General features: G+C 43.1%; 2 protein-coding genes across 6 annotated transcripts in view; both read right to left on the reverse strand.

Moving 5' to 3' along the window:
- The window catches only part of LOC308597814 (uncharacterized protein), a 349,730-nt gene that overhangs the window by 47,398 nt on the left and 287,695 nt on the right, over nt 1-14,637 (reverse strand). The window lies entirely within an intron of this gene.
- Nucleotides 1-14,637, reverse strand: part of LOC308597677 (semaphorin-4D-like) — a 122,029-nt gene that overhangs the window by 27,978 nt on the left and 79,414 nt on the right. For all 5 annotated transcript variants that reach the window (XM_081213639.1, XM_081213635.1, XM_081213637.1 and 2 more), the window contains 3 exons: nt 9,326-9,715; nt 6,336-6,481; nt 4,671-4,733 (listed from right to left, as the gene is read on the reverse strand). In XM_081213639.1, the coding sequence (XP_081069765.1) occupies nt 4,671-4,733; nt 6,336-6,481; nt 9,326-9,416 (300 nt within the window). In that variant the 5' untranslated portion in view covers nt 9,417-9,715. The remainder of the gene's footprint in view (nt 1-4,670; nt 4,734-6,335; nt 6,482-9,325; nt 9,716-14,637) is intronic.

Here is a 14,637-nt window from a genome sequence, read left to right on the forward strand (position 1 = left end):
TTGAAAATGTTGCATCCTTTGGCTAAATTACCATTTGAATAAGGGAAAGGAAGGGTAAGGAGTAGATTTTGAAAACAGGGTTTGATTTTAAACAAAAAAGAGAAACTCAGCAATTTAAGTATTCACCAAAGCTAGCAATTTCAGCCCAAGCAAACTGAGACTGCTTCCTTTATGTACAGGAAAGGGCTAATATCCCTCTGGCCATTCGCGGAACAATCAACCGCTCTCTTATTTATGAGTAAAAATGGCCAGAGTTAGAATTCATAGGATTATTATTATTATTATTATTATTTTTTAACATTCTCAGCCATTTCAGCCTTACCATTTGCAGACAAAAAATTATTATCATTATTATTAATATTATTATTTTCTGCGCCTTAATTTACAGGAATGGCCAAGGCTAATTGTACTTGATTATTCATTTGTATGTGCTTAAACTTTGAATTGACTTTTAAGTTTGATTAAAAAAAATAGTAGACAAAATGATAAATACTGTAATCACTCAAATGCTTGATATTACCAGTTGTGCTTCAAAACATCATGGCTTTTATCTCTCACCTTTTAAAACTAAAAAGCAAAGCTAGGCTGAATTTCAACTCCATTACCACACCAGAATTTAAGAATTACCCTCCAATGCTTGCAGACACATGGTCTTCCACACAGCCACAAATTGGGAGAGTTGAAAGGGACCCTGGGGTCATCTAGTCCAACCCTCCAAAATATAGGGTTCACAGCAAGATTTCGCAGCAAGATTTGTACTACCAGAAACACACACATTCACCTCTCACCTTTAAAAACAAAGAGCAATCTGGGCTGGATTTCAACTCATCAGCCACAAATTGGGAAAGTTGAAAGGGACCTGGGGTCATCTAGTCCAACCCTAAAATACAGGGTTCATAGCAAGATTTGTACTACCAGAGAGACACACACATACTTATGTACACAGACACAACTGGGGAAGAGACCACACGCCATGCGCCTATCATGTACTAAGGAAGAGGAAAATAAAAGTACCCAATTCTTTTAGCAGATCTTGAAGTTAGTTTGAGTGAGTGTTTACTTCCTTAGACTAAAGAGTGAAAGTTCCTAGATAAATTATCTTTAAAGACTGAAGTGAACATTTTTCCTAAGATAGGGAGAGGATCTCTTATAAAGCATAGTTAAAACAGCCATAGATTTGATTTAAAAGGAATACAAAAGTGACAATTTTTCCTGAACTTGCAGAGGAATAGTAAGCCTAATCTATGCCCCCCCCCCCTTTGCAGTTTCCTTTAAAGGAAGCTTACTCGGAAGTAAATTTACCTGGCACAGAATAAGAAGGAGAAGGAAAAAAAACCTGAAAGAGACAGAATGAAACAAGGGGGGGCATTTTCTAAGAAAAGAGGCCAGGACGTCTTATAGAGACTGATACCAGGAGCCTTACAATAACTCTTCTGTCCAACCAGATCAAAGTTAAAACTGGACTCATATATTTTTCTTAGAAGGAACACCATACTTTCATAGGCATATGCTTAATGAAATACATACACTGCATTTTAGCTTGAGAGAGCAGTTGGCTCAACTAGGCTTTTGCAGCAGAAACATTAGGTTAACTTAGACTGGAACACAGGTGTACTCACAAACTCAAAAGTTACAACACAACTTCATTTACCATTAGACTTAAAATCACCCCCCCCCCCACTGAAACTAGAGAAAGGAGGTGGGGTAATCCTCCTTTCAGAACACAAGTAGCACGCATACAGGATTTTACCACTTGGGAGAAAAACTCTCTTTTAGAGCCTCTCTCAAATAACAAACATTTGCACACTTCATTCTCCATTTTGTCTTGTTTTTAAGACTGATAAGGTTCAACATGGCTTCCTTAGATTTAGAATTTGGAGCAAGCTTGCATTTTTATTTTAGATGGCACATTTAAGATAAGCAGCTGCTGGATGTTGCCTAAGCACAATTTAAACACTGGAAAAACGTTTCTTAAACACAAATTGAAGGGGACTGTCAGAGTCCAGGCGGGAAGTAAGCACCAACTGGGCTTCTTTCCCATCAGGAGTCTGTGGGTTCATTTCTTTTGATTGAGGTGCACCCATTTTAAGAATTTTAATAGCGCTAGCTTTTACTTTTATACTGCAGTCGGGGTTTTATCCCCACTTTTCAGGAAACACAATAAATAACCCACAGTACACTCAATTTGGACAACTCCGAGAATTAGTACTGTGACACACCGCCGTTCGTCTGGCCTGACTTACTAGGCTGGTACAGCTGTTGGCCTTTCCTGGCTACTAAGCTAACAGTGCGGTCAGCGATCTCAACCCCCCCCCCTTTGGTCATTACTCAGCCAGGGAGCCCACAGCAACCTCCTGCCTCTTACAATCTAACCTGAGAGTTCCCTACTGGACGCTTGCGTAGCGCAGTGCCAGATTGGGACTCAGAAATGACAAAGAAGGAAAGGAATCAGGTGCCCTTGCTTTCTCTGCTCACAGGTCATCTCTAACAAAGATCGCCATGGCAGAGGTGCGGCTACACCTGGGAGTTATAGTTTTGGGAATTATAAGTGGAAGAAATCACACACAACCTTTGCCTGGGCATACTCCGAAGGGCTAGGGCTGGTGTTGAGATTGAGGGGACAGAAAGGAGAAGGCAATTTTTAGATGAGGAAAAAAGTAGAAATTTTAGATTTGAAGGGAAAAGGAAGAATTAAAGAATTTTGGTTGCTGTGGTTTAGAGACCCCAACCCACTACCCGTGTTTCCTACTTAATACTCACTTCCGCATGCACTGTTCCTGGTGATCCCACGATGTCTTGACTGGTTGTTTAAGGCCGGCCTGATCAAGCTTTGCTTCCCCTGGTTAGCCTCGCTGAACTCCAAGTTATTGCCAGACCCTGGGACCGATGGAAGACTGGTTATTCCTCCTGGCAAACTGCCTGGTGCGCGCTGGATAACCAGTCCTTCCTCGCTTCCAGAATCCGGGTAACCAAAAGTCCCTTCGTGCGTGGTCGCCATCTGTTGTAAATAAAAATATGCCCTTTTCCCTTATGGGGTATCCAAGAGCCCATATAGAGTCCTTACATAGGTTCCCTATTGGTAGGAGAAAATAACAGAGGCCAACCAGAGAATATTGAGAAGCAAAGCAGCTAGTAAGCTTGATCTTTATTGATCTGTTGCAACAGGGTACCCCCCTCACACGCAGGAGAGGAAGAGGACCCAGAACAATGGCCTGCAAGGCCTTATAAAGACTTTTGAAATTCCCCTTCTCTAGATCAGGACCACCCCCAGAAACATTATGCATACATCACAGAAGGGGTGTAACCTAAGACCACCCCTCAGATACATCCCACCTACATCACAGAAATTTAAATGTTGTTTTTCTCTTCTCCTTGTTTATCTCCTGTCTAGCAGGTTACTTGATTGGATTTTCTGGGGAGCCTGGCCATTCTTTTGTAATGCTAAAATACTTATTTCCTGGGCCAGGTCACAGGCTCACACCTTATTCAAACACAGATTAAAGGAAGAGACAATGGGGAGGCTTTTCCATTTTTAACCTTGCAGAGAAAGGATTTGGTCAGTTTTAGGAATCAAAATGGTTCCAGGTTTGCCTTCCTGTACTGATCTATGTATGTGCAGTTATGAACATTACTATATGTCTAAAACCATAACATTCGTATCACACTCCCCAAAAAGGTTTTTATTTTAACCCCTAAAAAGGGGGGGCTTTTCTCCTCTGTAAAAACAGCTCAACAATTTATAGCTGCCCCCCTCGGGCTTTTCTCCTCCCCCCAAAAAGCTGAACAGCTTTGAGCTGAAACCCCCCAAAATGGGGGTAGATTACTGCCAGTTTTTAATTCTGAAAGTAGATCGCAGTCTCTTGAGAGTTGGTCACCCCTGCTCTAAGGCATACATGTTCAGCTGGTGGACCATGATTGACAGGTAGATTGCCGGGGTGCTCCAGGTCAACTTTAGGATTTAAAAAAGGGATCGCCTGTGTTCCCCTGTTTGAGCATGCCTTGCCCTGGTCCCAGCACTCTGTCCCATCGCTGTGGAAGCTTGCCTTCCCTTATGCAGCTGCTTTGTGGATGAAGGAGTGATAACTGCGGGTTGTTGTGTGATCAACTCTTGCCAATCCTTCCGAAAAGAAGCTCAACAACTCTTGCGAATCCTCCCCTGGTCTATGCTCCCAAGAAAGCTCGACAACTCTTGGCAATGACAACGGGTAGATCACTGCTAGTTTTATTTTACTGGGAGTAGATCGCAGTCTCTAGAGAGTTGGACGTGCCTGATCTAAAGCAACAGCAACAAGGAGAAATGCTAAATAAGCTCATCCATCAATGAACTGCTGCTTCCCATCAAATATGTTGCAGCACAAAGCCAAGGCTGCTTGCAGTTATGGGAGAGGTTGACTCTTTTTCATACTTGGTACTGCTGCATTTGAAGAAGGGAAGAAAGCAGCACTACCGTGCGGCAAACTATCAGCTCTACATTTTTTATCATACATGCACACACAGCCGTTCAGCATCATGACTTACAGGAACTAACACAGCAAAAGAGACATATTAACTCTGCTGAAGGTTTAATTAAAGGGGCATGGAAAATTAATTACTTCTGCAATACTACAAGGGGAAAAAAAACTTTCTTGAAAGTCAAGCTGATAAAGAGACAAGCAACAAACTCTTTTCACCTGTTTGGATTTGCCCTTTTCTGCACATTTCGTCTTCTTGTCTTCTGTGACCTTCCAAAACACCTGGAGGAAAATGAACCAGGGTAAGAACAAATCAAAGGACCTTTTCAGGGCTCCCACAAAGAGTAATTAATATTACGGCGTCCAAAGCCATCCTGGGGCAACTGCAAGCAGCTATACACCTCTTTTTTTAAAAAAAATCTGCTCTCTTGGAAATGGGACTTTTCCAAACACACCTGCGGTACTGGAGCTGGAGAACTTTAAGCACATGTGTAAGATTACAGTAAATTACTTCAAATGATTCATTGTGCTTCCCATGAATTTGATTTGGGTAGGAACTGTTTACAATCTATAGTGGTGCCTTGGTTCTCAAACGCATTGGTTCTCAAACACCTTTGTTTCCAAATGCCAAAAACCCGGAAGTAAGTGTTCTGGTTTTCTAACGTTTTTCAGAAGCCGTACATCCAGTGAGGCTGTCAGCTATTGTTTCTGGGGCCCCTACACCAATCAAAAGCCGTGCCTTGGTTTTCAAACATTTCAAACGGACTTCCAGAACACATTAAGTTTGGCACTTTTCTTTTTGCTATTTGTTTTGTGTTTTTGAGGCTTTTTTGGTTAATTTGTTTTGGTGACTGTGTGGAACCCAGTTCAGCTACTGACTGATTGTGCGCCTGCAGAAATGGATAAAAGCCTCCCATCCAAACAGTGACTATCATCAGTGCAGGTATGAAAATATTTAATTTTAATTTTTACCATCTACAATACTGTCTTACAGTGGTACCTCGGGTTACATATGCTTCAGGTTACATATGCTTCACGTTACAGACTCCGCTAACCCAGAAATAGTACCTCGGGTTAAGAACTTTGCTTTAGGATGAGAACAGAAATCAGGCGGCAGCAGCAGGAGGCCACATTAGCTAAAGTGGTGTTTCAGGTTAAGAACAGTTTCAGGTAAAGAAAGGACCTCCGGAACGAATTAAGTACTTAACCCGAGGTACCACTGTCTTTATTTTATAGTATAGTACATAGATTATTGCTTTCATTTTATGGATCAATGGTCTCGTTAGATAGTAAAGTAAATTCATGTTAAACTACTGTTTTAGGGGCTGTTTTTAAAAGTCTGGAATGGATTAATCCGTTGTGCATTACTTTCTATAGAAAAGTACCCATTTGGAACAACAGACTTCAAGAACGGATTAAGTTTGAGAGCCAAGGTACCACTGTATAGGGCAAATGACAACCACTCCCCTTCCATCCAGCCATTTCCCAAACTGAGAAAACAATATAAGCAACAGGAAAGCAATAAAATGAATTTGCATATTAAAGACTATGCAGCTGGAAAATGGCTGACAGGTTTCACCTGGTAAAAGCAGCTCTCTAGCTTTAAGCATGAAAGTAGCAAGGGGATTGCATTTTGAAACCCTACAACAGTGCATATTCAGATGCACTCCTATAGTTAACACAGGAATAAATCATATTACTTTGAGCATGCATGTTTAAATTAGTTAAATATTAATTAATTAATAATTTTATTATTTATACCCCACCCACCTGGCTGGGTTTCCCCAGCCACTCTCAGCGCCTTCCAGCACATAATAAAACACAATTATGCTTGGGCTCGGGCTGCTGATCATGAATATTTAGTATACAAAACTGCATAATTACCTCTTGCTTTTTTTCAGTAATGTTCAATGCATTTAGCGCAAATATGACTTCTCTAGCTCCTACGTACAAAACATCCTTATCTTCACTTAGCAACAAAGTTGAGTAGTTGAATATTTCGGGCTCTTGAAAATATACTAGATGAACTTCTGTTGAAATACAATTAAGGCAAACATTAATTCAAAATGCATTCATTTCAAGGCAAACTTTATTTACAATTGACTAAATAGTTGCTTGACTTCAAATCCTGGCCTAGATCCATTGATTTTGAGATCGTTAACTAAAGTGGCACAACCTAATGACTGGGCATTAGTGGAATTGAAGGGAGAGAAAGCAATCCAAAAGCTTAAGCAAATGCAAATTTGCTGCCCTGGAGGCCAGGATTATACAGAGGGTCATTGGAAAGTTTGAAATGGGGTTCTTCCTGAGTGAGAAACAATGAAAAAATTGAGGGGGCCCTATGGTCAAATGATGTGCAGAAGCCACAGAATGATAATAGCTTTGATTAGGACCAACCTAAATGTCAAAATCTATGTAAGCTTTCCATATCTGTTCATCAGGCTGGAAGTTGATCAAAACTTGGGAGGAAGATGGAAGAAACACTGACCGTGTTGTCACCCAAATTCTACAATGTGAAGATGGAGGAAGGGAGATATGAAAGCGTAATTTATTATCTACATTAGGTGCCTAAGGGATTTCAGGATGTCTTGTGAGATGCTGGGGAGCTCAAAATGGCGGCCTTTTCCTTTTTTTGAAAATGTAACATTGAGTAGACAGAATGAATTGGCACGATGGGGTGGTGCTGTGGCCCCACTCTCCTAACAGCAATTTTGGTGCCGCTGACCGGGGTGGGACAACAGCAAGGGAAGGGTTTGGTGGGTGCACAGCTGGCCTGCGATTGATGTATTGATATGTCGCTCAGGACCAGTATGAGGGGCAGACGCGATGGCAGTGTATCGCAGGTGAAGCTGCCATCGCTCAACTCCCTACAGCAGGTGCTGGTAGCAGAGGGACTCAGACACAGCGGCCGTTTCACCAGCGATATACCGTTGAGTGAGGCCGCCATCCCACTCTGCCCTCATGCCGGCGCAGAGGGAGAAACAAGTTGCATCAGCAAGGCGCCAATACAGCTTGTTCCTCCCTCTGCTTCTTTAAACTGTTCAGCGGAGGAGAGCATCGCTGCCCTTGCCTCAGCCAAGGTGTCTTACAGAGGCCCCAACCCACCGCCAGCTCGTGTGAGCCAGCAGCGAGGTGGGGGCTCCAAGTGTATCCATCCCCCAGCTGAGGGAGCCCCGATACTTCTCCAGCTCATTTCCAAGGCAGAGAAGCATGGGGCTCCCTCACTTGGGGGGCAGGAGGCTTCGTGCTCCCCAGCTGAGTAGCCCTAATCCTTCTCCTGCTCAGCTGGGGAGCGGAAGGGTGCTTCCTCACAGAGATGAAGCTGCCTTAGCGATCTCCCCCTGATGCCTTGCAATGCTGTGCTAGGAAGCAGGGTTTTAAAAATTGTGATGTAGTAGTAGTAGTAATAATAATAAGAATAAGAATATATTATTTATACCCCGCCCATCTGGCTAGGTTTCCCCAGCCACTCTGGGTGGTTCCCAACAGAATATTAGGTAAAGGTAAAGGGACCACTGACTGTTAGGTCCAGCCACGAACGACTCTGGGGTTGCGGAGCTCATCTCGCTTTATTGGCCAAGGGAGCCGACGTACAGCTTCTGGGTCATGTGGCCAGCATGACCATGCCATTTCTGGCGAACCGGAGCAGCGCGCGGAAACGCCGTTTACCTATCTACTTGCACTTTGAGGTGCTTTCTAACTGCTAGGTTGGCAGGAGCAGGGACCAAGCAACGGGAGCTCAACCCGTCACGGGGATTCGAACCGCCGACCTTCTGATCGGCAAGTCCTAGGCTCTGTGGTTTAACCCACAGTGCCAACCGTGTCCAACAGAATATTAAGAACACAATAAAACATCAAACATTAAAAACTTCCCTAAACAGGGCTGCCTTCAGATATCTTCTAAAAGTCAGATAATTGTTTATTTCCTTGACATCTGATGGGAGGGTGTTCCACTGGGCAGTTGCCACTACTGAGAAGGCTCTCTGCCTGGTTCCCTGCAACCTCACTTCTCTCAGTGAGGGAACTGCCAGAAGGCCCTCGGCGCTGGACCAAAGTGTCAGGGCTGAATGATGGGGGTGAAGACCCTCTTTCAGGTATACTGGTATCGCCAGATCGCGAAGTTTGCCGGGCAATACATCGCAATGTTGAAAACTTGACACTGACCAGCCCTACCACACAGGTGGGAGCTCAGGATTTGGCTTGGCCTGTGTGGTTGACCACGTGACCTCCCCCCACAACCAACCATTCTATATGTGACAGTGATGCTGTTGCTGAAGGGCAGGGAAGCAGCAGTCCATTGTGCCAACTGCTTCTCAAAGTAGTTACTCAGTCAATCCAAAAAATAATGGTTCCTTGTGAGGCACAGAGAAACATAGGAAAACAATGATTGGTAACTAACAATGCGGTAGTTGTTCTTCAAGGTTTCCTCATTAAATGCCAAGGAGTAACCAAAGGTGCAAATGCAGGGGCAGCAAATAAAATGTTGTTTACTATACAATGCCAGACTTCCAACTCTTGCTAGTATGTCTGAGTATGTCTCCCACTTCCATTTATTTCATTAAGTTGCTGTTCTGTAGATATCAACACTATTTTGCATTGGCTACACCAGGGTTTTCCAAACATGGGTCTCCAGTTGTTTTTTGGGACTACAATTCCCATCATCCCTGACCATTGATCCTACTAGCTAGGGATGATGGGAGTTGTAGTCCAAAAACAGTGAGAGACCCAAGTTTGGGAAACCCTGGGCTATACTGTATGGCGATGTAAAACAAGCCTTTAATCTACTGCTATGTAGGATTTTGTATCAGCAAGGTACAGAACTACCACTCATTTATTTTATGAAACACTATCCTTACCGTAAGCTATGCTCTTACCTTTGTGTTCCCACGTAATCCGGGGCACTGGGCCAAATGCTGCTGCCATTCCAAGAAATAAACTCACAGCCCCGTATAGAACAAGAGCCATGTTAAGGGTCCTTAGTCTATGAATGCAGATGGGCAACCACAACAGCAAAAGTTCATTTGGCAGAAGAAACGCCTTTGGAGTTCAGAGGGTCTGCGAAGACATGGGCATCTTCATACTAAACGCATGAGCCGTCGGTTCCCTGCGAGGGTGCTTCCGAATGCCTGCTATCTGACAGATCACTTCCCCCAGCAGGCATGCATTTGCCACAGCAGAGAACGGAAAAAAATTCTAGAAGGAGCCTCAGCAAAACCTCTACTTCTTAAGCACATGCTTCTGATCCGCTGGGTTGGTGTATAAAGCTGCAGAAATAAAAGGCAGAAGGAAGGAAGTTGTCAGATTTTCACAGTCGCTAATAATGATTTCCAAGCTGCACTCTTTCCTTTGTTAAGAAACGTCCCCACAGCAAAGACTCTGGCTTTATAAAAGGAAACAGTGGCTCATTTTCAGAAATAGCCACAGGAAGCTATTAACAACCATAATTTTCCATGAGCTCTCATGATTTATATCTGTCATATCAATACTTGTAGACAAGCGTTTTGGGGATATGGAAGGGAGACGTTGCATTTTTGAAGTTCAAGGTGTATTTTAAATATTTTAACAAAAGACTAAAATGGAACTATATATTGCCATGCGGAGGTTTCGGATGCAGGCAGCTCAAGACGTTTTTGTACAACCCATGGGCTTTCTGTAGGAGTTGTATGAATCCCAGGCTTTTGCTTCAAAACTATGAAGCATTGAGAGTCTTAGATTCCCAATTTCAGATACCATCTGGGTGGGAATCTTGAAGGTCATGAAATGAGCTTTGTGGCTAAGTGAGAATTTGAATGCGGCTCCCTCATACTCTTCCCCCGACTCCATCTCTTCTAAAATGAAAGGCAACTCTGAAAATTAATTGCAAAATATGCTATAATCTACTGAATTCATTTTTTTGGAATTGCTATATTTCACAAAATTAGCAAATTCAGTATATGGCTCTAGACAGCGCTATGCATTTAGCTGAATGTTTTGCACGCCCATTCTGTGCAGAAAATGGACCGGACAGGCTTATGTTTGAATGCATGCAAAACTGTCCCTATTTTCTAATTATTTCAACCAAGTACCTTTCAGTGGAACTCTAGGCATGAGACCAACAGGAAGTCAGCACAGGTGCATAAATATATGGGATGGCAGCTTTAATGAGTCAGCTAGATTTATTGTGTCTGGGCAAATTATGTAACTTCTTTGTTCGAGCTATTCCAGTTCAATTTCTCATTTTCTGTCTACATAAAAGGTGAGCCAGCGGAAGAATGTAACCATGGCAACTAATAAGCACCGAGGGATCCTGACATCAAGACAGATGCTTACCAATACCTTTCCTGGGCCTTGTATCTAATATATATAGGAGATTTACAGTTTCACTGTGGTTCACTGGAGGTGACTACAGACCAGATGAACTTGGGACAGAGTTTGTTTTGGATTTTTTTTTCTCTTAAAAACCCTACCATTTTCTCTTCTGTGTTCTCTTCTTTTGACATGACCTGTGGCAGTCTTCTATGCATGGACAGATACCTATTTTGGTCTGCACTGAGCTCTGTATTTGCAATTCTGAGCTTATGAATCAAGGTTGACAAGTCATCACAGCTATTGAAAGCCACCCCTGGCTCTATCTAATATTCCACCAGGATAATCCTACTGAGTCCATCTGGGTGACCCATTTTAATAATACTTGATAACTACTTAAGCTTCGCTATTTGCTTAGTTCTCAATTTATGAATATTTAGAACTGTAATTCCCAGTTGTAACAATCGTACTTCCCATTATTTAGGGAACATTCTTCTGCTTAGTAACTGCCAACCCTCATTTCTTTAAAATTCTGATCACTTGGAATGCTAGTAAATGGTCATTATCTTTTACACTCAGTGTTTCTGAGCAAATATTAAGTTATTCAATGCATTATTTTCTAAAATAAGAGAATTGTTCATGTTCGTGTGTGTGTTCCTTAAATAGTATACTGGAATAGCCATTTACTGTTATTTGAAGCCAAAGACAAGTAGTGTTTATTTTATACAGCGTATCTTTTCATAGACTACAGTCCTACATCTTTAGATGCCAGAGGTGCTGTTGGAACTGTACCTGTATACTTCTAAGAAGTATAAAGTCAATTTATTTTAACGACTATTTCAACTAATTACTTTGCACCTTTGTTCAGGAAATAAGTGGCGTACTGATGGGATAAGGCACTGCACAGAGGCCTATTTCTCATACAGCAGCAACTCAGGAAACTTCATATACAGTCGTACCTTGGAAGTCAAACAGAATCTGTTCCGCAAGTCCGTTCAACTTCCAAAACGTTCGGAAACCAAAGCGCGGCTTCTGATTGGCTGCAGGAAGCTCCTGCAGCCAATCGGAAGCCCCATCAGATTTTCAGCTTCCAAAAATAGTTCGCAATTCAAAACAGTCACTTCCGAGTTTGCGGCGTCCGGAAGCCAAAATGTTTGAGAACTAAGCTGTTCGAAAACAAAGGTACGACTGTAATTCCTCTTTCCAAAATCATGACTAGAGTGAAAGGAGAGAAGTCGCTCCTACCGTCGCTTGCAGAGACATGAAACAGTTGAATCTCGCTAAATGAAGGGCAAACAAACAAGCAAACCTAATGGCTAACCCTTCAACAATAATCTTATTTTTGCTTAGCTCAGTATGGTTTCCTGTGAAGGCATTTCCCCAACTTACTTTGCTTTCTGTTTTCTCTCTAGAGTCTACGCTTGGGATTGATATCTGAGGATGGGAGGGTGACGAGGGACACCTAGAGTTAATACTACCTTCCAACCCACCCTGGAAGCAATCTCCCTAGCATTATTTTGTTGTCTCTGTTGACTGTAGTCAAAGTATGAGTTTGGGTAGTATTTATGGGTTGACTGTATGAGGTGGGCTGGATAGCTTTTTCAGCCAAAGGACTGCAACTCCACTTCTGGTGGCAGAGTGGCAGCTTCCCAGAGAGAACAATTGACCCAGCTCTGGTTTAGTCTGCAAAGCAGCACCAGAAAATGAGAAGGAAAAGTGCTGATAAACCTTCAGCACATTTCTGAGCACAATTCAAAGTGTTGGTGCTTAAAGCCCTAAACGGCCTCAGCCCAGTATACCTGAAGGAATATCTCCACCCTCATCATTCAGCCTGGACACTGAGGTCCAGCTCTGAGGGCCTTCTGGCAGTTCCCTCCCTGCGAGAAGTGAGGTTACAGGGAACCAGGCAGAGGGCCTTTTCGGTGGTGGCGCCCTCCCTGTGGAACGCCCTCCCACTAGATGGCAAGGAAAGGCAGTCCTGTTTAGGGAAGTTTTTAATGTTTGATGTTTTTAATATTCTGTTGGAAGCCGCCCAGAGTGGCTGGGGAAACCCAGCCAGATGGGTGGGGTATAAATAATAAAATTGTTGCTGCTGCTGCTGCTGCTGCTGTTGTTGTTGTTAAGATGCATGTTGTATGTTGGGAGGACAAAATACATGCACAGGTAGACTGAAAGTGCTCATCCTTGACGCTGTTTCCATTTCTGCCCCAGACCAAGGGAGATAAACTTATTTCTTCTCCTCGCCCAAACTCTTTTTGAGGAAAGGAATGGTGGCCTCGAACCCTCAAGTTGGGCTTTTATAGGTGGCATCAGCATCAATGAGGAGGATCTTTGTAATGGGTATAATGAGCACTTCGTGCAGACAGGAGGGGCTGTTACCATCAACAAGGAGATAAGAGGAGATTGTGGATAGATGTCTAGTCTAGTGCCCTAATCTGTGAAATCACTCCATTCTGGTGGAAATTGATAGTACTACACAATTAAACAAAAGATTACATGTATGAGCGTTACTCGAAGTTCTATTTGCAACAAGCAGAGACATTTAGACGATCACTTAGAAAGACACCCAACAGAAGGATAATTTTATGACAGGAATTCTGTTACACTATATAATCACCTGCCTCACATAATTAGAAATCAGACAGATGGGTGGGGACTGTGTATATTTCTCTCTCAAAAATATGCTTATATTTATTCTTTCACACTGGTTCAATGGCAGCACTAATAATCTTTGTGCCGAGAGAAATTAGTATGTGTCACCAGAACATACAGCTGGTGCAGCCAGCAGCACTATGTTAAAAAATGATATAACAGCTTCCAAAGTCAGGGGGAGGTGGGAACGGGACACAATCACACAAACCAGGCCTCCTTATTTTTAAAGGCACTTGCTAAAGTCAATTTATGACATAATGTTATGTTTAAAAATACTGTCCTGTGGCTTGAACAAAATACTAATGGATGGCAGATATGCCATGGCCACCATTAGGGAAACGTACATTGGTTTCCTGCAGGAGTAGCTCAAGAGCTCAACTGAAAGAATGCAAGAGAAGCCCATCTGTTTCAGGAATGGGGGTCGCTGTTATTGCACTCCAACTCCCACCAGCCCCGGCTACCATAGCCAGGGGCCAGGAATGATGGGAGTTGTAGTTCAACAACATCTGGAGGGCTAAAGGTTCTCCAATCTTGGTCTGTCTATTCAAGGTTCCTGTTTTCTACAGAGGTCAAGAAAATGCCTTTGGAAAGTCCACAAGCCAAGGTAGGGCTTTCCTCAGCAGCTGGAATTTCAAACTTCTGAACCGGAGTTCCATTTAGCCATCGTAACTATTTAGCCACTGGTAGACTTATCCTCCATGAGTTGGTCTAATCCTCCTTTACAGCCATCTAAGTCAATGGCCGTCACCACTGTGGTGGTGAACTCCCTAAGCCAGGCATGTCCAACCAGTAGATCGTGATCTACTGGTAGATTCCCGGCTGATCCTGGTCGATCATGGGATCTTTATCGATCATGGGATTAAATAGAGTTTACTGAAAGTTAACAAATAAAAGCTGAACAACTCTGGGCAATCCACCCAACCTACGCATGCTCCTCCTCCCTCCAATGAGTAGATCCCTGCCAGTTTTTTTAATATTGGGAGTAGATCGCAGTCTCTTGGGAGTTGGGCGTGCCTGCCCTAAAAAGCAGAAGAAGAGTTTGGATTTGATATCCCGCTTTATCACTACCCTAAGGAGTCTCAAAGCGGCTAACATTCTCCTTTCCCTTCCTCCCCCACAACAAACACTCTGTGAGGTGAGTGGGGCTGAGAGACTTCAGAGAAGTGTGACTGGCCCAAGGTCACCCAGCAGCTGCATGTGGAGGAGCGGGGAAGCGAACCCGGTTCACCAGATTACGAGTCTACCGCTC

This window comes from Podarcis bocagei (genome assembly GCF_964188305.1).
Source record: "Podarcis bocagei genome assembly, chromosome: 11".
Lineage (NCBI taxonomy): Eukaryota > Metazoa > Chordata > Lepidosauria > Squamata > Lacertidae > Podarcis > Podarcis bocagei.